Consider the following 26,275-nt stretch of genomic DNA (forward strand, 5'->3'; position numbering starts at 1 on the left):
GGGGGGGCAAAAATGAGGCTGAAGCAGAGCATAAAAATTTATTATTGAGGAGGTTTAAGCTGAATCATAAATAAGCATCTTGTATGTTTATAAAACAATTTACTGTTATGTCTTAAGTTGTATTTGACAGAATACTTTATTATCTCAATTAAAAGTACTGAAACAAATGTTTACGTGACATAAAAAGGCGAGTTACTATTTTGGCCTGTAAAGAATATGTTTGGGAGGTGAAAGTTAATTCACCCCCCGTGCATAATTAATGAATGAATTTATTAATTAATAAAATAAGTTTTTCCAAACGCACAGGTGTGAAATGTTTAAGGGTGGTCATTATCTATGCAGGCAGTTTTTATGTTGAAAAACAAAATAGATATTGATGATTGAAACGGATCGTATTGACCTTTTCAGACGGTCACTAACTCCTCCCACAGGAACAGGAGCGTTGGACGTTCAGTTCGTCAAATCCTTGGTGATTTTCTTAATCACCAGAACAGGTGTCGTTCGTATTCTCCAACATGCTGCATTTTACAGACAAGGGGGGGAAACACCTGCTAAACACAATATCATAGACGCTTCTACTGAAGCTAGCAACAAAAAAACAGCTACTTCCTTGAAACTGCAGAATTAAAGCTTCCCTGTCAAAATAAAAGCATCTCAGTCTGTCACTTGAAACAAAGCAGTGTATTCTCCGTGGTAACAATGAATAATTACCATAACCCTGACCCTTTCATGATGCGTCACATGGATAGGAAGCACCATAACCATTAACACGGTAAATAGTCTTTTCTTGATATACAGCTTACAACTGAAGATTGCTTTACTTAATTACTTAAATCAACAAAATGTGAAATCAGTGTCTTATCCACAACACAGGATCAAACTGTGAAATGTCTGCCTGAATCAGCTCTCCAGCAGAACTGGGAGAAACTAGGGAGGAAAAATAGATCCTCAGATGCGTCGCGATGCAGAAATTCTGACTCGATTTACATTTATGTCAAAAATATATTTTCTAAATGTCAATTAATAACATAATGTTGACACAATGCAAAAAGCAGAACTCTCTTTGCGTCCATGTCGGTTCCACATTCTGGGCACATGAACACGAACTACTGCACAACTCCGGAAACGGGAGCATCCGAGGAGCACCTGAATGCACCGTGAGTCGCTGGTTGTAATTCACAACCCTCACCACTAGATGGCGGTAAATCTTACACACTGAACCTTTAATGGATCTGCTGCTGACATCTTGGAGCCAGGTACCACAGCACACCTTCAGAGGTCTAGACGAATCCAGGCCTCGACGGGTCAGGAGTGTTTTGGCGGCGAAAGGGCGTCCTAATCTATATTAACGGTAACTCTGTCTCTCTCTCTCTCAGGGAGGTTATAACTTATCGTCGATCTCTGACTCCATGGCGATGTGCACCAGCGTGTTGCTAGGAGACCCTCCTCCCTCTTTGGTTACGCCCCTCCCCCCTCCTCATCACAGCGCCGTGGCAACGATCAACGAGGTCATCCGACACCACGCCCCCTACTGGCGGTCCCTGAGGATCCACAGTCAGTTCAGGCTCTCATCTGTTTTTACTTTGTGACTTTCTGTTTTGCTTTATTTTGAAACCTCCTCTCTCTCCACTCAGTCCCAGAGTCTGTCCGGGCGTCCGTGCCCGCCCTGAAGCATCGTGGGAAACGTAGTTCTAAAGGAAAAGGCAGGAAATCGGAGCAGAGCAGCACAGAGAAACCTCCGCTGCCCCCTACAGGACCGGAGGACAAAACGGTAACGATCCGCGCGAGAAAAACATGTTTAGATAAGAAGATGAAAAAAGAGTGGAACCCGGATGTTGTGTCTCCTCCTCTTTGTTGTTGTTGTCCAATCAGACGGAGCGCGGCCTGGAGCAGCTCACGCAGGGACTGGCCGGTTTGGATATCAGTCAAACCTCCGGCGGTCACACTCCCGCTACCTCCACTGCGGTGGGCGGGGCCAGGCCGAAGGTCCGCCTCAGCCCAGAGAAGGTCACCTGTGAAGGTGAAGTGAAGGCGGAGTCAGAGGAAGTGACGCCCGAGCAGAGCCAATCAGCAGAGAGTACGCTGCCGCAGCCTCAAGTGAGTCTTCAGTCTCTACACCTGCGGTTTCCCACAATGCTTTGCTTCCCACGATCTGTGCGAGCTCATTAACTTGTTTATCAGATGTCTTATTGATTATTAACCCTTCGCAGGCTGTTGCAGCGTCAGAGTCCGTTGCCCCCTCTGGTGGAGCGGGGGCGGAGCCAGAGGCTGAGGGAGCGTGTGGTTGGTCGAAGCCTCTGACGTCTCTGGAGCTGAAGTGTGGAGGACAGACGGACGTCAGTAAATATTAATTATGTCATTTATTGATTATTGATTCTGTGTTACTGACCCGCCTCCCTCTCTGCCTCCGTCTTTAGACTCCTCTGTACGTGGTGGACCCGCTGCCCTGGTGTCCTCACCTGGATGCCGTTAAGCCCCTCCCCCCCTCAGGTATAGATGTCTTCCTGCCGTGTCAGGACTGCGGCTCTGACGCTGAGAACTGGACCTGTCTCACCTGCTACCAGGTGACGTGTCTCACCTGTCCGTCACGTTCTCTGTCTGCCCTGTCACGCTGTGTCTCACCTGTTGTGCTCCCTGTCTCAGGTGTTCTGTGGTCGGTATGTTAATGAGCACATGGTGACTCACGGCGTTGTGTCTGAACACCCGATGGTGCTGAGCTTCTCTGATCTGTCCGTGTGGTGTTACCTGTGCGAGTCCTACATTCACAACCAGGTGACTTTCACTCTTTCTCTCTTCTTTCTAAAGTCAGAGAAACGTTTCTAACTTTCTATGTGCAAATGAGTTGTATTCAGTTAAAACACCTTAACACCACAGATGGTATAAAAGAAGTGGGCGTGGCCTCCGTGACGTCCCCTGTTGGTTTGTGGACTACCGTTTGGAGCCTCCAGTTTCAAGCACATCCAGCCGCAGCCCGCAGACCTGACGGAAGTGTAACTTCCAAATCTGGTTTGTCCCAGAAGACGCCGCGCACAAAATGTGATGCCATTCATCTCGGCTCACATACAGTATGGATCCTAATGCAAACCGTTTTGAGGCGAAAAATCAACTGTGTAGATTTTGAATATTGACAGTTTTTACGAAAATTGACGGCGAATCGAAAATGTGTTCAAAGGTTTTCGGAGTTCAGCTCCGACGGGTGTCATTATACAGCTGCAGTAACGTTACCGGAAGCTGCACAGCAACACGATGGAGGTTAACCCTCTGCAACCGGTCGGCATGCAGACAATCAGTAACTTTAGGCCCTGTGAGGGTTAGCGTGAGAGGAATGTACTTTGAGGGGCTGTCAGGAATAGTTAGCCAGCTAGCTCCGGTCACACAGACCACTGCAGCCAACACAGCGAGAAGAGTCCAGCAGCAGCTGAACGATGCTGTTAATGTTCGTACCGCTGTTATTCTGTAATTAAATTCTCAGTAATGCTGTAAAGTTTTAACCTAAATCCAGACACATCTGGCTCGTGATGTAACCTTACAGAATATTCTTGGTTCCTGAAACTTAAAATCACTTTGGAACAAATAAAATATACAACAGTGGTAAGAATTGAAACATTGCTTTATTATTATCATTAGACTATTATAAATAAGTATTTACAGGAATTATAGTATTAATATACTATGATAGTAATATATAATTATAGTATAGTAAATATTAACGCATAATGTACACTGATTACTACGTTGACAGTTGACACCTCCTTTTTTACCCCTCTTTTTTTTTATATTTAACGGCTCTGCGTGGCCCGAGAGGCCCGAGATAAACGTCATTACATTTTGTGCGCGTTAGCTTTTGGGACAAACCATATATGGAAGTTCAACTTCCGTCACGTTTGTCTGAAGGTTGCAGCCGGACCCTTCTCTCCAGTTTGGCATCTTGGCCGTCGCCATCTTGATTTTTTGGAACCAGACGTGACCATATTTGGATGAGAGGGTGGAGCTAGCTAGCTTGGTTAGCAAGGTGCATCTGTAATTCACATTAGCTGGGATGCTAATTTTAGCTAGCGACAAACAGGCTTAAAACAAAACATACTGAAAAACGAGCAGCCGACTCCTGAAGAGCTTTTTCAGCGGCGCTGGTTAAATGTGCACAGAGCAGCGGATACGAGTCGCCTCTATCCTGATTGACAGGTCGCCAATCAGCTTGTAGCCCCGCCCTAAAGCCTCCCCTGCTGCCTGGTCTCTGTTCCTCTAAATGGGACCATAATTTACTAAATGAACATCATGCTGTGTTGAAGAAGACTTGAAACTAGCGACTGAGTCACCCCCTGCTGGCTGCTGGAGAGGACGCAGGTTTAAGGCTTCACTTTTCAGACCCGGAGGTTCCTGCTTGGTTAAACACTGTGCGCTGCTGTAATCCTCAATAATATTCACAAAACGAGGATTTTATGTATTGATAACAGTTGCAATATCTTCAACTTTACTGTGTTTTCACTCTTTTATTATTGTTTTTACATAAATAAACTGCAAAACTGGATCTTTAAAACTTCTTTTCCATCTTTGTTCTCTGCTTTTGTTTTTGTGTTCAGACTCTGTTTGAAGCTAAAAACGCTGCTCACTGGGCAAAGTTTGGAGAAGAGATCCCTCCGTGGAGCTAAGAGGAGGAAGAAGGAGGAGGAGGAGGAGATAAAGAAGATGATGAGGGTGTGTATCATCCCTCACTATGATTGGACTTTTGAGTGCGTTTCCATGAATACCGCAGCCAGCAGCAGTGGTGCTTTGTGGGAAACGTAGTTGAACCCAGTGACGTCTACGGTGTCCCACAGTTTCCAAAAACAAACTCACAAGCAAAAAAAAAAATACAAAGGAACAAATGAAGAATCATTTTTTATTTTTTAAACGGCTCATCATCTTCATCCTCTTCATCATCAGTCACTTGTCAGCAGGTTGTCGGTTCACCAGCAGACTGAAACTCACCAAGAGGCCATAACTCAATAACTGAGGGTTTTAATTTCTGTGATGACACAATAGAAGTCTTTCTGTCGTCTGCTGATTCGCTCCTCAGTGTTTAATAAATCAATCGTCCTGAAAACGGGTCACTTCCTGTTTCTCAGAGACGTTTTTCTTTCTTTGTATCCTGAAACGAGAACGAATCAAACACGTCGTGAAAAAATTGAGACATTTTAGAGTTTAAAAGACTTAAAACAAGTAGAAGAGAATGAAAACGGTAAAAACTCAAGACGAGTTGATTTTGAGTCATAACGTTCTGTGAAGAAAAAAAATGACTCAAAGAAAAAAAGCTTATTCTGTTTCTTGTTAAATGTGAAGATTTAACTATTTAATCATTTTGCGGGGAGCCGCCGATCAACCAGCCAATCACCAGCAAGCGGCCACTCAGAGTGGGGGCGTGGCCACAGTGATGTAACCGCTTGGAGAGAGTCGCCACTAGATTATAATCAAGTTATGATTTCATGTTCAGATAACAAAATCTGCACTTTCTCTTTGTACCAGGAGCAGCTCGAGTGTTTCCTCTCCTGCAGAATTACAACGTTCATAACCGAGTTTCTGCTTTTACATTTAAGTGCGTAGCTGCACACTGAAAGCTTTGTTTTTTATTCTGCCACCTTTAATTAGAAAAGTTTAAAACTCAGCAGTTTGATGTTTCTGTGTTGGGGCTTCGTTTGGTTTACAGATAGTGTTACGGTGGAGATAAGAGGCGTTATTTTATTTTTTTCCTGCAACAGATTCGACAGCTCTGACTCTGATTGGTTGGTTAGTGTCAGAGGGGGCGGGACTCGAAGCAAAGCAGCTGTCCGTCAAATGAGAGATGTTGAAACTCTGGCAGGTATTAAAAAAAACGCTGATTCGAGGAAGTCTGTGTGCAATATTCTGTCTGTACGTGTTTTATTATAATTAAAAACGTGGTTTGTATGTATTATTGTTTCCTGCGTCATCTTCTTCCTCCAGCACCCGATCAATAATCAATAATCACTCATTAACAATAAAGAAACAACTTGATGCATCTAAACTCATAATTTAATCTGTTTATTTGTGTTGTTTCGTTTTACTTTTATTTATTTATAATAAAATCTGTATCTGGTGATGAAGGTGGTGGATGAAAGCTCCGGAAACGGTAAGTGAACCTTGTGATGAGACCCATCGTGGCCAAAAGTATGTGGACAGACTGAGATTTAGCAGACAGAAGTCTTGTGTAAAATATGCAGATTAAACATCTGTGTAAGGTTCAGCGTGTCCAGATGTTTCCTGCTGCAGGTCCTCAGGCAGCCTGCAGGCGGCGCTGTGGCGGAGTCCATCTGATTTAACTGAATATAAACTGAGCTGTTGGTGTTTATTATGTAAACAGACGTGATTGTTTTTGTGTTTATATTCAGTTTTTTATTATTATTATTATAATAACGACAGGATGCTGTTTGCAGAGATGCTGCACATCCGGGTATGTAGAGCCCCCCCATCCTCTCATCCTCTCATCCTCTCATCCTGCAGACCATCGGGCGGACGGACAGATTTGCAGACAGGTGCGTCTCCTCCAGCTGAAGGTTTGTTTCCGGTTTTCTTTCCAGCTGATCGTGTTGATGCGCGCGACACGTTTCAGATCTCAGATCAGATCGTTTTTAAATCCGGACAGACGGTTTTAAACGGTGTGTGTGTGCGCGCGCGCGCATGTTTGTGTGTGCATGTGTGTGTGTTTGTGTGTGTGTGTGAGCGTCCTCGGTAAACAACACGGAGGTGGTGATGTCACCATCAGAAGGCTGCTTGTACCTGATGCTGATTGGCTGCCAGCTGGGATTGATGCGACATACTGAAGGAACGACATCAGCTGCAGCTACATTATAATTAACATGTATATTCTTTTTATTTATTAAATTTAATGGTCGTTTTATCCCACAGAGCTCTGGCTGTTTTGGTCTGAATCTTTACTTGAAGTACTTTTTATTCTTCTAATGGATCTACTGGATTTTTATTTAAAGGATCTTTATTGTCCACAAATGTGGAAATGTGCCTTTGGCTTCACAGGCTGGTTAAAAACCACGTCATTAAAAATCACAGTACAAACGATAAATAACGTACACGGTACAGGTTAGGACTCCAGGAACATATTTATCTGACAGCTTCAGTTTACAGATTGAGATTTTACATAAAAACGACGTGATAAATTCATTAATCCAACAACACAGTCCGACATGAACAGTTTGGTTTGTGATCGGCAGAGAATTTTCTTCTTAAACGATTTCTTTAAATAGCGAAGATTCAAAACGTCAAACTAATATTTACCTGCAAGATTAGAGAAAAGTAACAAAAAAATATTAATGGTCTCCCGACCCCTCAGATTTATCTGGTGACCCTTTGGAAAGGCCAGACCCCTAGGTTAGGACCCACTGAATGAAGCTACGTGTATATTAAACATTTAAATAATAGTATATAAAGTATTTACAGCTACAGCAGTACATTGTTGCATCAGTATCAACATGTCAGTCACTGAACGAGTTCACTTCAGTCGGGCTGAAAGTGTGGAATAAAAACATCTCTCTCTCTCTCTCTCTCAGTCATGTCGGTGTCGCCCGCCCTCGTCGACCTCTCTCGCCTCTATCAGACAGAGTTTGTCCGTAGCGCCCGCGCGGTCGGCGTCCTCTGGGCCGTCTGCTCGCTCTGCTTCGCCATCATCCAGGTGGTCGTCCTGGTGCAGCCGTCCTGGATCGGCACCGGAGACACCCGCCACCAGGGGGTGGGACCGGCCCCGCCGAGCGGCACCCTGGGACTGTTTGAGGTGAGAAACATGAAACCACGCCCCCTCCAAACAAGCACTGTCCAATCAGAGTTAAGCTACTTGTCAAACAATTAGTCCTCATCCTAAAATATTTTTCTCTTTTATCAATAAAAGTGAAACAAACTATTTGAAGTAAAGAAATAAATCTGACAGTGGTTTTGTTTTTAGTTCCTGTACTAGATAACGCTACAAAGGCACATGTCCCCATATGCCTGTGTGTCTCTGTGTGTCCCCGTATACCTGTGTGTTGTCAGGTGTGTGTGGAGTCGGACTGGCCGGTCCCAGACTGTCGTGGTGGTCTGTCCAGTCTGTCTCCTCTGCCGTCCTTCCAGTCGGTGGCGGTGTTGGTGGGAGTTTCTCTGTGGGCGGTGTGGACCAGCGTACTCTGTCTCTGTCTCTTCAGGTTCTGCAGCGCCGCAACCGTGTACAAGATCTGCGCATGGTTGCAGCTCACGGCAGGTAAGTTACTGGTTCTACTGGACGGAGAGTCTGAGAGTCCAAAATGGAGGAAGCTATCGTAGCTTTTTAGCTGTGCGTCACCTTTAGGTTTTACTGAAGCTTCTCTGTCAGAGTATAAACTGTCAGGAGACGGGAGGACATCATACGGTTAGAGACTGAGCTAAGCTAACAAGCATGCTAAGCTCATGCTAACTCAGCCAAGCTTATGCTAAAATAGTGTACAACACAGAAAAAATACTTTGGGGGAGTAAATGATCCAGAGAAAACAGAAAGATACTGTGACAGATTACCACTAGCATGTTCCTGGCTGTCTAGCATGTTAGCGGTTAGCTTGCTACAGTAGTTTGCTAGCCAGGTCTGTGAGAAGTAATTATGTCTAACTCACATTTTCTTTGTTTTGAAGACATTTCAAAAAGTCGCTTAAAATTTGCTTGACATACATTTTTACCTGCTCCGGGTCATTGGGCCATTGCTTGTGTCAAACCCTTTTAGGTAAGTGAACCCATTATTAATCACACTTCACCTCTTTCTCTCTCTCTGTCTGTCCTCCCAGGTTTCTGTCTGGCGTTGGCTTGTCTTCTATTTCCAGACTCGTGGGAGAGTCCAGAGATGAGAGCTCTGTGTGGAGACTCTGTGAGTTTTTGTCTCTTCAGAATTCAGAGCCAATAAAACATATCGATCCCCTTCTGAGCTTTTTTGGCACAGATCAAAAGAAAATTACCCTTAAATGTCTACATTACAAACAAATACAAAGTCGGCATCACAACTGAACCTGTGTGAAACAAGTGGGTAAAAATCTTTAGCTTGTACATGAAAAATAATATTTGCTTGGAAAATTTTGGTGATCATTGATCTTCTGCATGTACATAACGACGTCACATTATGTTGTGTAATTGGAAATAAAATATTAAGAATAATACCCGTCTTAATGATATTGACATTGGATTGTCCTGTAGTGAAGACACTGATTCTGTATTTTTGTCTCCAGGTGGGCAGTTTCTCTCCAGGTAACTGTTCGGTCCACTGGGCCTACATCTTGGCTATCCTGGGTGTTCTGGACGCTGCCATCTTGGCCACGCTGGCCTTCGTCCTTGCCAACAGACAGGACGCCCTGCTGCCCCCAGACACTAAGGATGGTGAGGGACATCTGTGGGGTCTAGTTAGCTTGGTTTTAGTTTCCAGGTGTTGTTAGCTTGGAGTTAACTTCTGAGTCAAATTAGAATTGAGATAGCTTCTGGTCCATTTAGCTTCAGGTCCACATAGCTTAGATATAGTCTAAGATCCTGTTAGCTTCAGGTCCACATAGCTTAAATATAGTTTAAGTTACACTTAGCTTAGAATTAGTTTAAGAGCCACCTAGCTTCAAGTATAATTTGCTTAGAATTAGCTTAAGAGCCAGTTCTCTTCAGATCCAGTTAGCTTATAATTAGCTTAAGAGACAGTTAACTTCAGATCCAGTTAGCTTATAATTAGCTTAAGAGACAGTTAACTTCAGATCCAGTTAGCTTATAATTAGCTTAAGAGACAGTTAACTTCAGATCCAGTTAGCTTATAATTAGTTTAAGAGACAGTTAACTTCAGGTCCACATAGCTTATATATAGTTTAGGATCCTGTTAGCTTCAGGTACACTTAGCTTAGAATTAGCTTAAGAGCCAGTTATTTTCAGGTCCTGTTAGCTTATAATTAGCTTAAGAGCCTGTTAGCTTCAGATCCAGTTAGCTTAGTTTTAGTTTAAGATCTTAAAAGGAAGTTTTTCCTTGCCTCTGTCTCCTAGTGCTGCTCTTGGTGGGAACTGTTGGGCTTCTGTAAATAACATCACAGAGTACGGTCTAGACCTGCTCTTTTATGAAAAGCGCTGTGAGATAACTGCTGTTGTGATTTGGCGCTATATAAATAAAATTGAATTGAATTTAATCCAGTTATCTTAGAATTAGCTTAAGATCCAGTTAGCTTACACTGCAAAAACAGAGCTCTCAAAAACAAGGACAAAAAGCATTAAAATGGGGAAATATTACTTAAAATAAGCAAAATTATCTGCCAACAGAACAATTGCCTTCAATTAAGATAATTAATCTTACTAAGATTTTACTTTTTGCAGTGTAGAATATGCTTAAAATCCATTTAGCTTCATGTCCAGTTAGCTTCAGATCTAGTTAGCTTAGCATTAACAGTCGGGGTGTCAGTTAAATAACGAGCCTGTTTGTTTGTGCAGTGACCACAGGTCTGCTGATGTCAGCGTAGAGCCGCCAGGTGAGTCTGTTCTTCTTCTACTGTAACTCTGCCTCCTTAAAGCTTCTCACAAACTCACAGTTTTTTCTCCTCCTCCTCCTCCTCCTCAGCGGCGGTTGGTCGTCACTTCTCCTCCTCCTGATATCTCCTACCCTTCATCATCATCTTCATCATTATAGGAGACAAATATCAACATCAGCCAGAAGAAGAATGAACCAGTCCTCCTGCTCTCCTTTCTCTTTAATGCCGTCGTGAGGAAAGATGGATAAAGATGAGCGGGAAGAAAGAAAAGGAGATGCAAGACAGTAAAGGTGCAGAACACTGGAGGATACAGAAGGTCTATATTAACTTTAGTAAAGTGTTCAGCTGTGCATTTACAAAATATAACCTGTGACATGGCTCAGCTGGTGGTTTATAGCATCGCACAGTATTTATTATGTCTGTCTGTGTTCATGTGTTGAGGCAAGAAGGTTTGGACAAGATGTAGCGCCTCCAGCATGAATAACATACAATTCAAATAATGGTTCTGAACCAACCGCAACACTTTAGAGGTGTGGTACTGTAATGAGAGTCAGCTCAATTTATCGATTCTGATTCAGATTGTGATTGAAAAGAAATACGGTTCTTATCCACTTCCTCCTTGCTCATCTTCTTCTTAGAAATTTGGTCTCCAACTTGGAACCGGTTCTTGATAACCAACCGTCCACGAGACTGAATTGCCAATGTGTTTGTACTGATAATTTAAGTACAACAAAATGTATTTCTTGTTGTTGGCATAACGTCACAATAATATATATTTAAATATGATTGTCTAATATTGAATTCATGTTCCCAGGGCTATGCTAGTGTGAAGGTAGGAAGAGGAGAGGTGGTCTGATGGGAAAAAAAAATAACAGATGATGGTGGAGAAAGAGCTTCAGTTAGTTCTGTCTGCATGGCGGCTCTGCAGCGACGCCCCAAACAGAAGCTCAACATGTTCTATAAAAATCATCTTCTGTGAGTTTAAAACATGTCAACATTAAATCTGAACCTCAAAGCAGCCAGCTGAGTTAAAGTCTGTGATCTCTGTTTAGCTTAGCTTAGCACTAATATGTCATCTACTCCAAATCTGTTCAATTTACATGTTGGCTAGGTCCAGCTAGCTTAGAGTTAGCTTGTAGGTTTAGTTAGCTTATGCGGCATTCAGACCAAACGTGAATTTAATCCATGCAACGCTTTCCTCGCGGGGGTTTTGTCGCTGGAGAGCTGCAGAGTGTTCACACACAACGCAATAACGCGAATAAGCTTGAGATACAGGCAGCACCTGGGCCAAGTTAGCTTAGATTTATCTCCGGGCCCTTTTAGCTTAGAAGTAGCTTCTAGGTTTGGTTAGCTCAGAGTTAGCTTCTAGGTTTAGTTAGCTTAGATGTCCAGTTAACGTCAGGGTCCGCTTAGCTTAGAATTAGCTTAAGATCCAGAGAGCACCTGGGTTCTACTTTCAGACTGTGCTAAGCTAGGTTAACAGTTTCTCCTTCTTCCAGACTTTGTGCTAAGCTAGGCTAATCACAGAGATGAAGGTGATCTGAAACATCTGACACAGAAAAAGAGAACTGAAGGAAAATCTCAGTTTCCTGTTAGCATGACCTTTGACCTCTGAAGCACAAAAGTAGATTATGCAGTTTTTCCCTTCAGCGAGTCTTCCAGGCTGAACAGCTGTTAGTTGTTTATTAGATAACTTTGCCTTGAACTGTTTCTGCCTGTTTAACTGTTTAAACTTTTATTTTTGTAGAGCATGTGTGACCGTGTAGAACTACATATATCAACAATCAGCATCATTGCACTCTGGACATTTACACATTTTTGAATTTGTTTAATTAAATGTTAAACGTGAGATGTCACATGACTAAACTTAAGAATCAAGTGTTGCTTCATGGGTGAGAAAAACCTCTTAAGTTAACACAACTGAAGATAAATATTGTCCCTCATGTGTCTCCGTACAGTTTAGCCTCAAAAGAAAAATAACAATTTTATAATCTTATAACATTTTGTAGAATGTTTGTATGCAGATTGTTGTTGTTTGTATTTACAGAATGTATCGTGCATGTCAGTGCAGACAGTAACATAAACAGTATTTATGTATGTATGTATGTGTGTTTTCTCTGAATGTGTGACATCATCTGTTAACAGCCAATCAGAGACAGAGCAGGTCGTCCTGCAACGAGTGCAGGTGATGTTACCTTGTAACATTACCTGTAAATACTTCATTTGAAGTTAAACTGATGACATAACCTGGTCAGGTAAATTATCCACCTGGTTAGTTAATTAGGTAGAGTTTGCTGTCAGAACTTACCTATTTGACTATTTTACAAGTGATGTATAACTTTACCTGACCAGGTGACGTGACCTTTTGGAATATTTTTCCTATTTAACTATTATCTGATGTTGTTACCTGACCAGGTGAGTCCTGATCCACAGAACAGCCGCTCCAAAATAAACCTGATAGAAAGCAAAGGAATGTCTGAGTCAGTTTTAAACACTGAGAAACTGCCTCCCGTCTCTGTGTAGTGGTTCCATGGTGTAATGGTTAGCACTCTGCACTTTTAATCCATTGATCTGAGTTCAATTCTAAGTCGCTGCGTTCAGGTTGCAGTCTCCTCTGGAGCCGTGTGTTCGAATCCCACTTCTGAAAGCAAGGTCTTTCAGCCGAGTCATGTGATAGTAGAAGTTCTTTGTATGTTAGGGGATAAACGTATAAAATACCATGTAGCTGTACAACCCGATCTCATGTCAGGCGTCACATATACACGCTTGAAATAATTGCAGCAAACGATGTTATGTGTCCTTATTTTGTGCTTCTGTCTTGGTTAAACAGCTTCATAGTTAAATGGTTTCTTTTTTTGTGTCTATTGTTGATTTATGATCAGGGCACAGGGTATTTTATTTTGAAGTGTAACACTTTCAGAGACGCGCGGCTGTCTTCAGAAAACTGTTTTCAAGCACGGTAAGTACATTTCTGAAGCGGGACTGTTGTTCGAAGGTTATTTAGTGCTTTAACACACCCTGAAGTTTGACCTGTGAGAGTTTTTCAGTATAAAAATAAATCGTGTTGATATGTCTGGAGTTCCTGTCGTGACGAAAGTAACAAGTGTTTCTTTTGTCCCGCTGCTAGGAGCTCAGTGTAGTAGGTGTTGGTAAAAAGCACTCAAAATGCAGATCACTCATACTGTTCTTACTAAAACAATTTTAAATTCATTTCAAAATGTGAAATTGGTATAGGCATATTCTGTTAATAGCTTTTTAATTTTTATCTTAATTTTATTGTTTGTTTTCATTTTTGTCTTATCTTTCTAAATTATGTTTCATTTTTTCACTGTTTCTGAAACTGCTACAACATGCAAATATCCCCAGTGCGGATCAGTAAAGTCTTATTTTATTTTAATCATGTCAGGTTCATAAACAGTCTCCATCTAACCATTTCCCCCCTGTTTCAGGTGCACATATTTGCATATTTATATTATATATTTATAATATATCCTTAATATAATATGAAATATTCTAAACAATTCAAGTTTGGGCTGTCAGGTTACTTTTGAAACTGAATATTTAAAATAAAAACTTAATTTAAAGATATTTAAGATTTAAGACAAAAGATGTTTGCAGTTACACATTAACAAGGTCACAGACATGTTGATTTATTAAATACAAGGGTGGTTACACAAAAACATCTAGCATAACATCTATATTGTTGTGTTACTTTTGTCCCAGCTGACGGCGTCGACAGTAACAATGTGCCACTTATGTTTAAAGTGAAATTATACGGAAGTCGTTCTACATTTGTACAAAACACCATCTGATATTGATAGAGCACACCTGTGAGTTAGTGACCACAGCAAAAATATACCTCTGTCTGAAACATTATCTTTTAAAATCAGGTTTTTCTGAAAAATGGTACGCCCCCGCCCTCCCCTACAGTCCACTTCTGTGCTCGTGCTGCCTCACTCCCTCTCCCTCACCTTACAGTATTCATGCTTGACTTCAGTGTTTGAGAGAGTTTGAGCTGTTATGCTGCGTGTTGTGGTTATTTATAAGAAACCAGTTTATCAGGTTCTTCAGGGTTCGACCACTTATGTCAACGGTATTAATGCAGAGGAATGTGTCGCCTCAGATACAAAGCAGTTAGTCTGTTGTAGAGAGCTGCACACAAAGTGTGCGGGAGTGGGCGGTTAAAAAACATACTGATGAGGAAGCGAAACCCCGTGACCACTGATGTCAATCGCCAGTATTGTCTTCTAAAGTCTTGGGAGTGAGGATTACTCACTGCACAGCCTCGCTGGTTTCCATCACACGGGCGTTTAGCATAGCCCAAACATTTGTGTTCTTTTTTTATTCTGCATGTCACAATGTTTGCTCAATGTCTGGGAGTGGATACACATGTTGCGGGAGTTGGCGGTAGAGTAATAATAATAACAAAACATTTTATTTATATGCACCTTTCTGAACACTCAAAGTCACCTCACAAAACAAACAACAGTGTAGCAATAAATCGATAAAATCAACAACTATAATTACAGTGTATAAAATTTAAGGTACACAACAACTGGAAACAAGATTGAAAAAGAGTGATCACGTGGGATATGCCAGTTTAAAAAGATGTGTTTTCAGGTGGGATTTAAAAATGGAAAGCGAGTCCATGTTGTGGATATCTGGAAGAGAGTTCCAGAGACGAGGGGCAGAGCGGCTGAAAGCTCTGAACCCCATGGTGGTCAAACGAGCAGGACATACAGTGAGGTGAATAGAAGAAGAAGACCTAAGACCTACAGGTGGGGGTGCTAATAGAGATGCACCAAAATGAAAATTCTTGGCCGAAGCCGAACATCAAACCGAATATATATATTTTATAAATAAGTGCTTTTTACCCCTGTGTAAAGTAAATTACATGTGTCCATTTACTTTTAATGGACACATGTTTTATAATTTCTGTGAACATAATCCAATTAATCTTATTTCCATACTGTACAGACGCCTTATTTTGATTGTCACATGTGTTTCCTCCTCGCGCTAAATTCATCCAGTCCGACCCAATTTGATAAATAATGTTGTATGTGGTTATCGTACGGCGTAACATGAAGACTTCACAGCCTCTCTTCAGGTAGGACTCTCATACTGCAACACTTGTCTTTGTAAAGAGACAAACTGACAGGATAAAGTCTCTAATCTGCCTGTCAGCTCGCTCTGGGCCGCTTCACTTACCGTAAAGGCTTGAATGTGTGAAAGTGTGCACTCCAAATGTAGTTGCGGCTAGCTTAATTGCCTTGTTAGAAACGAGTGACAGAAACACTCAAAGCGGGTCAGACAGCTAGTTCAGTTTTTCTAAGAAGTCTGCCACAGATGGAGTGGATGTGCTAGGAGACAATTTAGCAGAACAGCGTCTGCAAATGGCGATTTGTGCGTCTTTCTGCGACACTTTAAAATGCTTCCACACTACAGAGTAAAATTTAATTGGTCTTTTGACTTATTAGGCTGAAGAGGTTTTTTTTTTGCTATTTTCGGCAGATTAATTTCAGTGGCCGAACATTCGGTGCATTCCTATGTGTTAATATGAAGGAGGTCAGTGAGGTTATGAATGGCCTTGAAGGTCAGGAACAGATTCTTGAAAACAATGCGGTATTTAACTGGAAGCCAATGAAGCTGCTGAAGGACAGGAGTAATAGAAGGGTTCTGGTCATGATCCGGGCAGTAGAGTTCTGAACCAGGTGAAGTTTATGTATGGATTTGAGAGGAAGACCAACGAGAAAAGAATTACAATAATCAATGCGGGATGTGACCAGTGTGTGAACAAGAATGGCTGTACTAGTGGGTGAGAGAGACGGTCGGAGGCGATCAATGTTACGTAAATGGAAGTATGCAGGACGAGTGACATTATTAATGTGAGCTTGGAATGAAAGTGTGCTGTTGAGGATCACACCCAGACTCTTGACCTGAGGGGAGGGGAAAACTGTGGAGTTGTCAATGGTAAGAGAAAAACTGTCAGATTTAGTCCAAGTGGATTTGGTGCCAATGAGGAGAACCTCGGTTTAGTCACTGTTAAGTTTGAGGAAGTTGCAGGAGAACCAGGATTTGATTTCCGTCAATCAGAGAGGGAGGTGGGTGGGAGGGATGTGGTAGGTTTGGTGGACAGGTAGAGCTGTGTGTCATCCGCATAGCAGTGGAACTGGATGTTAATTTTACGCAAAGATATGGCCAAAAGGAAGCAAATAGATGATGATCAGAAAGGGCCCCAGGAGAGAGCCCTGGGGAACATTTCTAAACACACCTCTATACAGTTGTTGCGTTCATATTATTTTGTACACAGGTATGTATAAAAGATAATGGAAAACATGTTCAAATCCCACCAGCGACCGGCGACTCTGACCCCGGGCTTTCTTGACGGATAAAGCAATCGTGGCCGGTGTTGTGCCGAATTCTGCCTGCCTGCCGAGAATTGCATGCACCTCGTGGGTGATAACGGTAATTTATGCTGAGAAAAAAGGTGGATGCAAATCTTGGCAGGGAGCCTACAAAGTTTGATCTGCCGAATTATGCGTCCACCTCTTTAGGTCCTTCTCAGACACTTTGCTGTGCTCATTGATTACATTGACATAACGGGGTTAATCACCACATATATTTACTGAATGTCAAGTAATGGTGCTTCTACTAAGTGTCTTAAAATATTAAAGACTCTAAACGTTCATAAAATATATACTTCAAATCATTTTACACCATTGATTGACCCCACAAAGAATATTGTAGCGTTTAAAAGCAGTATTTGGAGGTGCATGCAATTCTAAGCAGGCAGGCAAAACTCGGCATAACACGCAGCGTGCCAGCTCTTCAGGCGGAGGACAAAAGCATAACACACCCGCAGCTCACCAACAGGTACCTATCGGACTTTGCTATTTGCTGCCGGTCCGGCCAGATCAACCGCGCTGCCGCAGCATCAGTTTCCCCGGCCTCATATCCACTCGAAATGTAGGCTTCGGCCGTCTGAAGTAAAGAAATAAATAAACGAAAACTAAGAACATTTACCCTTTTATTTGAGTTAGTTGTAGTTAGTTTTGCAAACCTACAATACAGTTTTAGTTAGTTATCGTTTTTTTTTGTAAAGCCTCGTTTTTATTTTTATTTCAGTTTTATTTCATGCTTTTTCATATATAGTTTTCGTTATTTCGTTCGTCTTCGTTTACGATAATAACCTTGGTTTCTACCTGGTTTTTCACCTGACTGAAATCCTGCATTCAAGACAAAAGCAGTATAGCGATGCATTTGGCTTAGAGAGCATTAGAATGATTATAACGAATTACCTTTATTTTGGTAAGAGGAACACTTCTGGCTATCAAGGGAAATCAATATTCACATTAACCAACAGAAGTTAACTCTGGACTGAAAAGTAAAACTAAAGTTTTCAGATACATTTAGTGGAGTAGAAGTACAAAGTAGTTCCCTCAAGTGCTTTCTCCGTCAGCCAGCTTGAAATCGTCATTCTGTGGATGCCTCTCAGATGAGATGTACTCTTTTACTTACTTACTTACTCTTTTGGCAGACGCTTTTATTTAAGCTTTTAAGTGACACATTTGAGGAACAACATGCAATCATTAACAGAGCATCAAATACATCACGAGATCTACAATTGACCATACATATTAATAAAGGCAGCAATAAATATTAGTAAGTGCTAATGGAACATATGACTAGAATCTGATTCTGGAGGCCACGGGGAGCCAGTGGAGGTCACTGAATAATGGAGTGACATGCGTCCTTCACATACGATTTAAAATGTATTCATTGTGAGAAATGAACAGACCGAATAGAAAATATTCCAAGTATTTAATGTGGAGTATTTAACTTGACGCTTCAGGTGATACCTTCTCCACTTCATCATGAGGCTGGTATGTGAAGCATTCACACTTGAACGTGTGATGGTAGAAGGCTTGTCTGTTCTTTGTCTTCACTGGATTTCACAATAAACACACAAAACATGTATTATATTTACTAGGAAGATTTAAAGTTACGTATGTGTGTGTGCTGTACATATTAAACATGAATATGTACGGTAGCCCTGTCACATCATCTACTTTTTGTCCTAGAAATAATTGCAACAAACGATGTTATGCATCCTGATTTTGTGCTTCTGCCTTGGTTAAGCAGCTACACAGTGAAATGGTTTCTCTTTTTGTCTGTGTTTTTTGTGTTTATGTTGATTTATGACCAGGCACAGGATATTTTATTTTGAAGTGTAACCCTTTCAAAGAGGGTGGCACGGTCGTGCGGTGGTTAGCACTGTCGCCTCACAGCAAGAAGGTTGTGGGTTCAAACCCTGGTTGCCCCGGCCTTTCTGTGTGGAGTTTGCATTTTCTATCCGGGTACTCCGGCTTCCTCCCACCTTCCAAAGACAAGTGGTCTAGGTTAATTGGTGACCCTAAATTGTCCTTAGGTGTGAGTGTGAGCATGAGTGGTTCTTCGTCTATGTGTGGCCCTGCAATGGACTGGCAACCTGTCCAGGGTGTACCCCGCCTCGCGCTTGATGTCAGCTGGGATTGGTTAACGATGGATGGATGGAACCCTTTCAGAGACGCGGTCATTGGATGAACAAGAAAGACGCAAAATGGCTTTCTAAGGATACGGCTCACACCTTTTATTTTTAATATTACATTTTAGGAAGTGTCACAGTTATATAGTTTTGATGTTGCCAGAAACGCGCTGTTTAGTACAGTCCACTTCTGTGCTCGTGCTGCCTCACTCCCTCTCCCTCACCTTACAGTATTCATGCTTGACGTCAGTGTTCGAGAGAGTTCGAGAGAGAATCGAGCTGTTATGCTGCGTGTTGTGGTTACTCTGCTTGAATATAAAAAGTTATTTAGAAGACACGAGTTTATCAGGTTCTTCAGGGTTTTGGGCTGATCAAAAACAGACGCGCTGCTGCGTTCTGAACCATTTGTAAGGGTTTCACTGCACAAGCTGGAAGACCTGCTAGGAGGGCATTGCAATAGTCGAGGCGAGAGATAACCACGGCCTGTACCAGAAGCTGGGTGGCGTACTGAGTGAGGTAGGGCCTGATTTTCCTTAGGTTGTATAGAGCAAAGCGGCACGACCGAGAGACAGCAGCAACATGGTCTGAGAAGGACAGCTGGTCATCAATCATGACACCCAAGTTTCTCACCACCCTGGTTGGAGTGATGGTTGAGGAGTAATTTGTGGTTTGATGTTTTGGTCGATAGATTGCTTGGCTGGAATGAACAAGAGTTCAGTGTTAGAGAGGTTTAGTTGAAGGTGGCAAGCCTTCATCCATGCAGATATGTCCCAGAGACAGTCCGTAATCCGCACCGAGACGCTGGGGTCGCCTGGTGGGAAGGATAGGTAGAGTTGTGTATCTTCTGCGTAGCAGCGATAAGAGAAGCCATGCGAGCGAATGATCGGCCCCAGTGAGGTGGTGTAGATTGAGAAGAGAAGGGGCCCTAGTACTGAGCCTTGGGGCCCCTCTGTGGAGAGGCAGTGGGAGGAGGATAACTGTCCTTGCCACAAAACATTGTAGCAACGCCCAGAGAGGTAGGATTCGTCTATACATCTATTTTAAGACGTTTAACCCAAATGTGTGTCTTAATATGTTTTCAGAAGGCATTTTCATGACAGAAAGAATTTTTAGTTTGTGTTTGGAAAGACCCTGTTTTGATAATATTGGAAGACAGTTTTGTTTTGTAGTTTTTGTGCATTAAACTATTTAAAAAATGAACAATAGAGAGAAAATTTGCTGTTTTTTGTTTTGATCAAAGTAGATATTTTAGGATGTTAGTCTGCAGAGCTTGTTATCGTCGCTGTTACGATTTAAAATGTATTCATTGTGAGAAATGAACAGACCGAATAGAAAATATTCCAAGTATTTAATGTGGAGTATTTAACTTGACGCTTCAGGTGATACCTTCTCCACTTCATCATGAGGCTGGTATGTGAAGCATTCACACTTGAACGTGTGATGGTAGAAGGCTTGTCTGTTCTTTGTCTTCACTGGATTTCACAATAAACACACAAAACATGTATTATATTTACTAGGAAGATTTAAAGTTACGTATCTGTGTGTGCTGTACATATTAAACATGAATATGTACGGTAGCCCTGTCACATCATCTACTTTTTGTCCTAGAAATAATTGCAACAAACGATGTTATGCGTCCTGATTTTGTGCTTCTGCCTTGGTTAAGCAGCTACATAGTGAAATGGTTTCTCTTTTTGTCTGTTTTTTGTGTTTATTGTAGATTTATGATCAGGCACAGGGTATTTTATTTTGAAGTGTAACCCTTTCAGAGACGCGGTCATTGGATGAACAAGAAAGACGCAAAATGGCTTTCTAAGGATACGGCTCACACCTTTTATTTTTAATATTACATTTTAGGAAGTGTCACAGTTATATAGTTTTGATGTTGCCAGAAACGCGCTGTTTAGTACAGTCCACTTCTGTGCTCGTGCTGCCTCACTCCCTCTCCCTCACCTTACAGTATTCATGCTTGACGTCAGTGTTCGAGAGAGTTCGAGAGAGAATTGAGCTGTTATGTTGTGTGTTGGGGTTACTCTGCTAGGATATAAAAAGTTATTTATAAGACACCAGTTTATCAGGTTCTTCAGGGTTCTGCTCCTTTTGTCATCGTATTAATGCAGAGGGATTCGTCGCCACAGATACAACGCCCAGGTTTTCACTTGACTGACGTGTTCATCAGATGTTTTGTTTACGCTCTCTGATTGGTTGACTGGTTAATTAATGTTGTAATCCAATCACATTCAGACAGGTGTACAAGGCTGCCTTTAAAGTTTGAGGCTTCACCATCACTGACATCATACCAACAAAGCCCTCCTGCCGACCGCCTCGCTCAGCTCTACAGTAATATTCAGGTATGTTTCCAGGCTCTTTGTCTGTTGGGCAGAAGGTGGAAGGTTTTGTCTCTTTGATGGTTCTCTGGCTTTAGTTATTTGCAGTTGGTTCACTGTTTTACACGAGCATGATGGATAGGCTGTGATCTACAGGGGCAGAGCCGTGTTTTAAGCCGCAGTTAGATGAAAGCATGCTGTTGTTTTGTTATGGAAATCATTTTGTTTAGACATTATGTGTGTGAACAGATTAACCTATCGGAGAGTAAATGCGTAATCTGTAAATCTAAAACATTTACCATTCAGAGGGTTCAGATCCTCCTCATAACTACTCATCTTTCAAATGTCCCTTCATTTATGTGACTTCATTTATACTTTAAATTGGTCACAGGAAGGTCAACTTTCAAAGTTGTATTCATCTTTTTCATATCTTTTACAGTTTTTGAATATTGCGATTTTAGTATTCCTCTTTTTTTAGCTCTTGTCTGAGTTTATAATGGTATTGCGTGATTTAGAGTGGGGGACATCATCAATAGAGCGGAGGGGGAGATTTACGCTGGTTCTACATGTGTGCTTATTGAATCCATTGGACATCAGTGAGCATCCAAAGGACAATAGTAACAAGCAACTGTTCTATTCAAGGCTATTATAAATTTTAAATGAAATTACTGGACAAAAGGAGGAAGTACCAGTTTTTAAAATCACTGTAATCAGTGACTGAGGTGGGCCAGTACTCACCCATACAGAATATCAGTACATCTACATTTTACTCTTTGGTGCAGTGTGACTTTTTTTTGCATACAGGCACTTCTCTTTCTGCCCTCTCCATATCAGGTTCTCTGGGCAGTTCATAACACAAAACTTTGTTGAAAATAACAAGATTAAAGTTAATTGTGAGGTTTAATCTTTAAAAATAGTAAATTAAATGCATTAGAGATCCATCCCAGAGATGGACTTGTTAACTATGAGTGATAAACAATCATAAACTCACCATTTATATTGTATTTATTTTACATTGTTAGAATTTTATTGATACTATTTATTCGTTCGGTTCTTTATCTATACTAGTTTTTCAGTACTAAATAATTGTTATCGAATTGAATATTGTATTATAACAAACTGTTTTCAGAGCAACAACAAAAGTAAATTTCACAGCAGCAAAGTAACAAAATAAAATCAGTATCTCACTGGAAACAAATGGAACATGTAAAATAAACCTTATTCCTGACATCAAAATACTGAGTTTAGTATAAAGAGCACAGACATCAGTATCAGTCAGTCCTCGTCCTCCTCCCTCTGCTGCTGCTGGTAGAGGAGCTGTTCCCTTTGAGGGAACTCGAACTGCGTCGGTGACGACACTATGGGAACGCCTCTGGGCGTGGTAGGGCTGAAACATGAATGAAACTACTCCAATCCTATTGGTGTTGCTAGAACGGTAGTTTGTGACGGCGTAACTGGAGGCGTATATAAGCACGCCGGCACACAGGACACACACAGGACTTTTTCTATTCAGCAGGCACTCTGGCATGTTTGAGACTACCACAAGAAGATCTAGTTACCTGGAAGGAGAAGCAGAGGAGATGGCTTAGAACAATTCAGGCGGTGTGTTTTTCCATGCCCGCGCTACATCACAGCTGGGGACACTTATGCCCTGTGTGTTTCTTGTCTGGGGATGCCGCATGCCCAGGCAGCTCTCGAGGGGGCTGCTTGCGGCCATTGCGAGGCCCTACACCTGAGGGTGCTGAGGTCCCGTGCGGCTTTCTTTTCTGAAGACGGCCGGAGGCGCTCTCCCCGTGGCTCCCCTGGCGTTCGCTGAGGCCGCGCGGCGGCTTTGGTCATGGGGCGCCCGAGGCTTTTCCCCGTTCCTTGTCTGCTGACTCCGCCTCTTCTCTTCCCCGTTCGGGAGTCCGTTCTCAGCTTCTCCAAAAAAAAAATAAATAAAAGTAGCTCTGCACAGCTGACTGTGTCCCCTCTGCTGGACTACAGCAGTGTGACAAAAACTAAGCAGCACGGCGGAAGTAAAAAGAGAACAGAACGATACCTTGGGGGGAGGAAGCGCTCGCGAGCTATCTTTCTCTTATCTTTCGCTTCGTTCCTTCAGATGTCGGCGCTCCCCACCAAGCTGTGTCGGACGAAACATCTGCTTTGGTGGGCAAGGCCTATATGGCAGAGGGTCGAGCTGATGCAAGCCTGCACACTATGGTTTGCAGGCGTACCAGGCCGATCTTCTCAAGACTATGACCTAGGGGGAGGTCCCTCTGAGGATGACCTGACTTAGCTCCGTAGAGCTACGGACTGAAACGCTCCGTGTTACCAAGCATTGGCTGCTCCACGACAAAATTGGTGGCTAAGGAGCGCCATCTGTGGCTCAACCTCTCGGGCATCCAGGGGAAGGAGAAGGCTTTTCTCCTAGATGTGCCCCTCTCTCCTACTGGCCTGTTTGGTGAGGCGGTGGATGCTGTGAGAGGCATTTGAGCAATATCTCCTCCGCCGGTCTGGGTCCAGGACGGCTGAAGAGAGACAAGCTCGGCCGGAAGCGAAGTGTCGCTTCCTGTAGTCCCCCTCAACAAAATCGGGACGCGAGGCGGCGCTCTCGCCCACAGCCCCCTAAAAGGCTGACCGAGGTCCCCTCCCTTGTGGCGGCTCAGGCAACAGGCGCTGTTTTCCCGCCGTCTTGGCACTTGGACACCCTAACCACCAGCGAGCTCTCACCAGTCTGCCCGCCTCGAGGGATTGCAGCTGGGAAACGATCTGGCTCACACACCGTGGGTCGCCGGCGAGTTTTCCCTGGCGGCTCTCCGCTTCAAGGTGCCACCGGGGACCTACGCATAACACCGGCCCTCCCGAGAGGACCCGAGGTCCCTTGTGGCAGCTCAGGAAGCTCAGGAAGCAGGCACTGTTATCCCGCTGCACCCGAGATGCGCTGGCCTCCAGCAGACACGTGCCAATCTGCCTGTCCCAAGGGGCCGAAGTTGGCAGGAGTTTTCACTCACATACCGTGGGTTGTCGGGGTTTCCCTGTTGGATCTTTGCTTCAGGGTGCCATGAGGGCCTACGCAGAACACCGGCCACCAGCCCCGAGGGGCTTTGGATCTGCGGCCCCTGAACCAATCTCTGAGGAGATTCAGGTTGAGGATGCTCACCATCCCTGCCATCATCAGTCACATCCAATCCGAGGATTGGTTTGTCACGATAGATCTGTTAGACGCATATTTCCACATCTCCATCCGTCCCTCTCACAGGAATTTCCTGAGGTTTGCCTTCGTGGGCGCGGCGTACCAGTATCGGGTTCTTCCGTTTGGCCTAGCATTCTCTCCTCGCACGTTCACCAAATGCATGGATGCAGTTCTGGCCCCGCTGAGGCTCCAGGGCATCCGCATATTAAACTACATCGACGACTGGCTCATCTTGGCTCAGTCTCGGGAGTTAGCGGTTCGGCATCGAAATGTCATCCTCGCCCACCTTCAGCGTTTGGGGCTGTGGCTCAACGCGAAGAAGAGCGTGCTGACGCCTGCCCAATGGACTACGTTCCTTGGGGGGGTGTGGGACTCGACGACGATGCGGGCCCACCTGTCGCCTGCACACGTCGGGTCCATTTTGGCCTCTGTGACCGGAGTGAAGCTAGGCTGCACCATCTCTGTGAAACACTTTCAGAGGGTGTTGGGTCTCATGGCGGCAGCATCCAGCGTAATCCCGTCTGGCCTGCTGCACATGAAAGCCCTGCAGTGGTGGCTAAAATCCAACGGATTCTCCCCGAGGGAAAATTCGTTCTGTCTGATACGGGTTACGAACAGGTACCTTCGTTCCCTGTCAGTATGGAGGAAGCCTTGGTTCCTGTCCCAGGGTCCCGTGTTGGGAGCGTCATGTCGCCGGACAATTATTTTCGACAGACGCCTCACTCGCAGGGTGGGGCGCGGTCATGGACGGCCGCTTTGCGAGAGGCTCATGGTAGGAGCATCATTTCTCTTGGCACATAATTGCCTGGAAATGTTGGCGGTTTTCAGAGCTCTGAGGAGTTTTTCTGCCCGCTCTCCGCAGTCGCCACGTCCTTGTCAGGACCGACAACTAAGTGGTGGTGGCCTATTTGAATCAACAGGGGGTCTGCACTCGCGCCCATTATGCAAGCTGGCGCATCGGATCCTCCTGTGGTCCCAGCAGAGACTGCTGTCCCTCAGAGCGATGTACGTCCCTGGGACCCAGAATCAGGGAACAGACCTGCTGTCAAGACAGGGGCTGAGGCCCGGGGAATGGAGACTCCACCCCGAGGTGGTGGAGTTATTATGCGAAGAGTTCGGCCCCATAGAAGTGGACTTGCTTGCGTCTCAAGAGACGAAGCACTGTCCTCTGTGGTTCTCCCTCTCGCCCCCAGCCCCGCTAGGGCTGGATGCCATGGTACAGACGTGGCCGAGGCTGCGGCTGTATGCCTTTCCCCCAGTCGCTCTGCTTCCCTCTGAGGAAGGACCTGCTGTCTCAGGACCAGGTATTTCACCATTGCCCCGCCCTATGGAGACTGTGGGTCTGGCCCCTGAGGGGGCCCAGTTCCTGGAGGCGTGCCTCACGGCAGGAACAGTCGAGACGCTGCTCAGCTCCGGAGCCCCGTCCACGAGAAGGATGTACGGCCTGAAGTGGAATGTGTTTGCACTCCAGGCACTTTTGGTGTCTCTGCAATGCCTGGAGTTTGCCCCGGGGAGGGTCAGAGCCATCCTGCACCCCTGGATGTCCCTAAGGTCCCATCCAGGTTGGCAGGGTCCACGGTGCTGCAGGTTTTCATCCCCCATCGCATGTGACGGCAGAGGACGGGAGACTTCATCTGCTCTGCCCTGTCAGAGCACTGAGTATTTAATAATAATAATAATAATAATAATCTTTATTTGTAGAGCACTTTTCAAAAACAAGTTACAAAGTGCTTTAACAAGTGTAAAGAATAATACAAAAAAA

At 43.7% G+C, this 26,275-nt stretch overlaps 2 protein-coding genes across 5 annotated transcripts in view; both read left to right on the top strand.

Annotated features, from left to right (window-relative positions):
- The window catches only part of hdac6 (histone deacetylase 6), a 27,311-nt gene extending 21,385 nt beyond the window's left edge, over positions 1-5,926 (top strand). For all 3 annotated transcript variants that reach the window (XM_046056883.1, XM_046056884.1, XM_046056885.1), the window contains exons 23-29: positions 1,377-1,554; positions 1,635-1,771; positions 1,873-2,097; positions 2,211-2,336; positions 2,418-2,564; positions 2,644-2,772; positions 4,581-5,926. In XM_046056883.1, coding sequence (XP_045912839.1) covers positions 1,377-1,554; positions 1,635-1,771; positions 1,873-2,097; positions 2,211-2,336; positions 2,418-2,564; positions 2,644-2,772; positions 4,581-4,649 — 1,011 coding nt within the window. In that variant the 3' untranslated portion in view covers positions 4,650-5,926. The remainder of the gene's footprint in view (positions 1-1,376; positions 1,555-1,634; positions 1,772-1,872; positions 2,098-2,210; positions 2,337-2,417; positions 2,565-2,643; positions 2,773-4,580) is intronic.
- Positions 5,927-6,448: 522 nt separating this feature from the next.
- Positions 6,449-12,559, top strand: lhfpl4b (LHFPL tetraspan subfamily member 4b). 2 transcript variants are annotated; one of them, XR_006825872.1, is made up of 8 exons: positions 6,449-6,527; positions 7,557-7,777; positions 8,032-8,236; positions 8,790-8,869; positions 9,225-9,372; positions 10,450-10,487; positions 10,577-10,777; positions 11,302-12,559. XR_006825872.1 is itself a non-coding variant. In XM_046055300.1 (7 exons), the coding sequence occupies exons 2-6, from the start codon at positions 7,559-7,561 to the stop codon at positions 10,476-10,478; spliced, it is 681 nt and encodes a 226-aa protein (XP_045911256.1). In that variant the 5' UTR covers positions 6,449-6,527; positions 7,557-7,558; the 3' UTR covers positions 10,479-10,487; positions 10,577-12,559. The 2 variants fall into 2 exon arrangements, 1 of the variants encoding a protein (XP_045911256.1); XM_046055300.1 differs by having other exon boundaries at positions 10,577-12,559.
- The last annotated feature ends 13,716 nt before the right edge of the window (positions 12,560-26,275 follow it).

Source organism: Micropterus dolomieu, linkage group LG08 (genome assembly GCF_021292245.1).
Source record: "Micropterus dolomieu isolate WLL.071019.BEF.003 ecotype Adirondacks linkage group LG08, ASM2129224v1, whole genome shotgun sequence".
Classification (NCBI taxonomy): Eukaryota; Metazoa; Chordata; class Actinopteri; order Centrarchiformes; family Centrarchidae; genus Micropterus; species Micropterus dolomieu.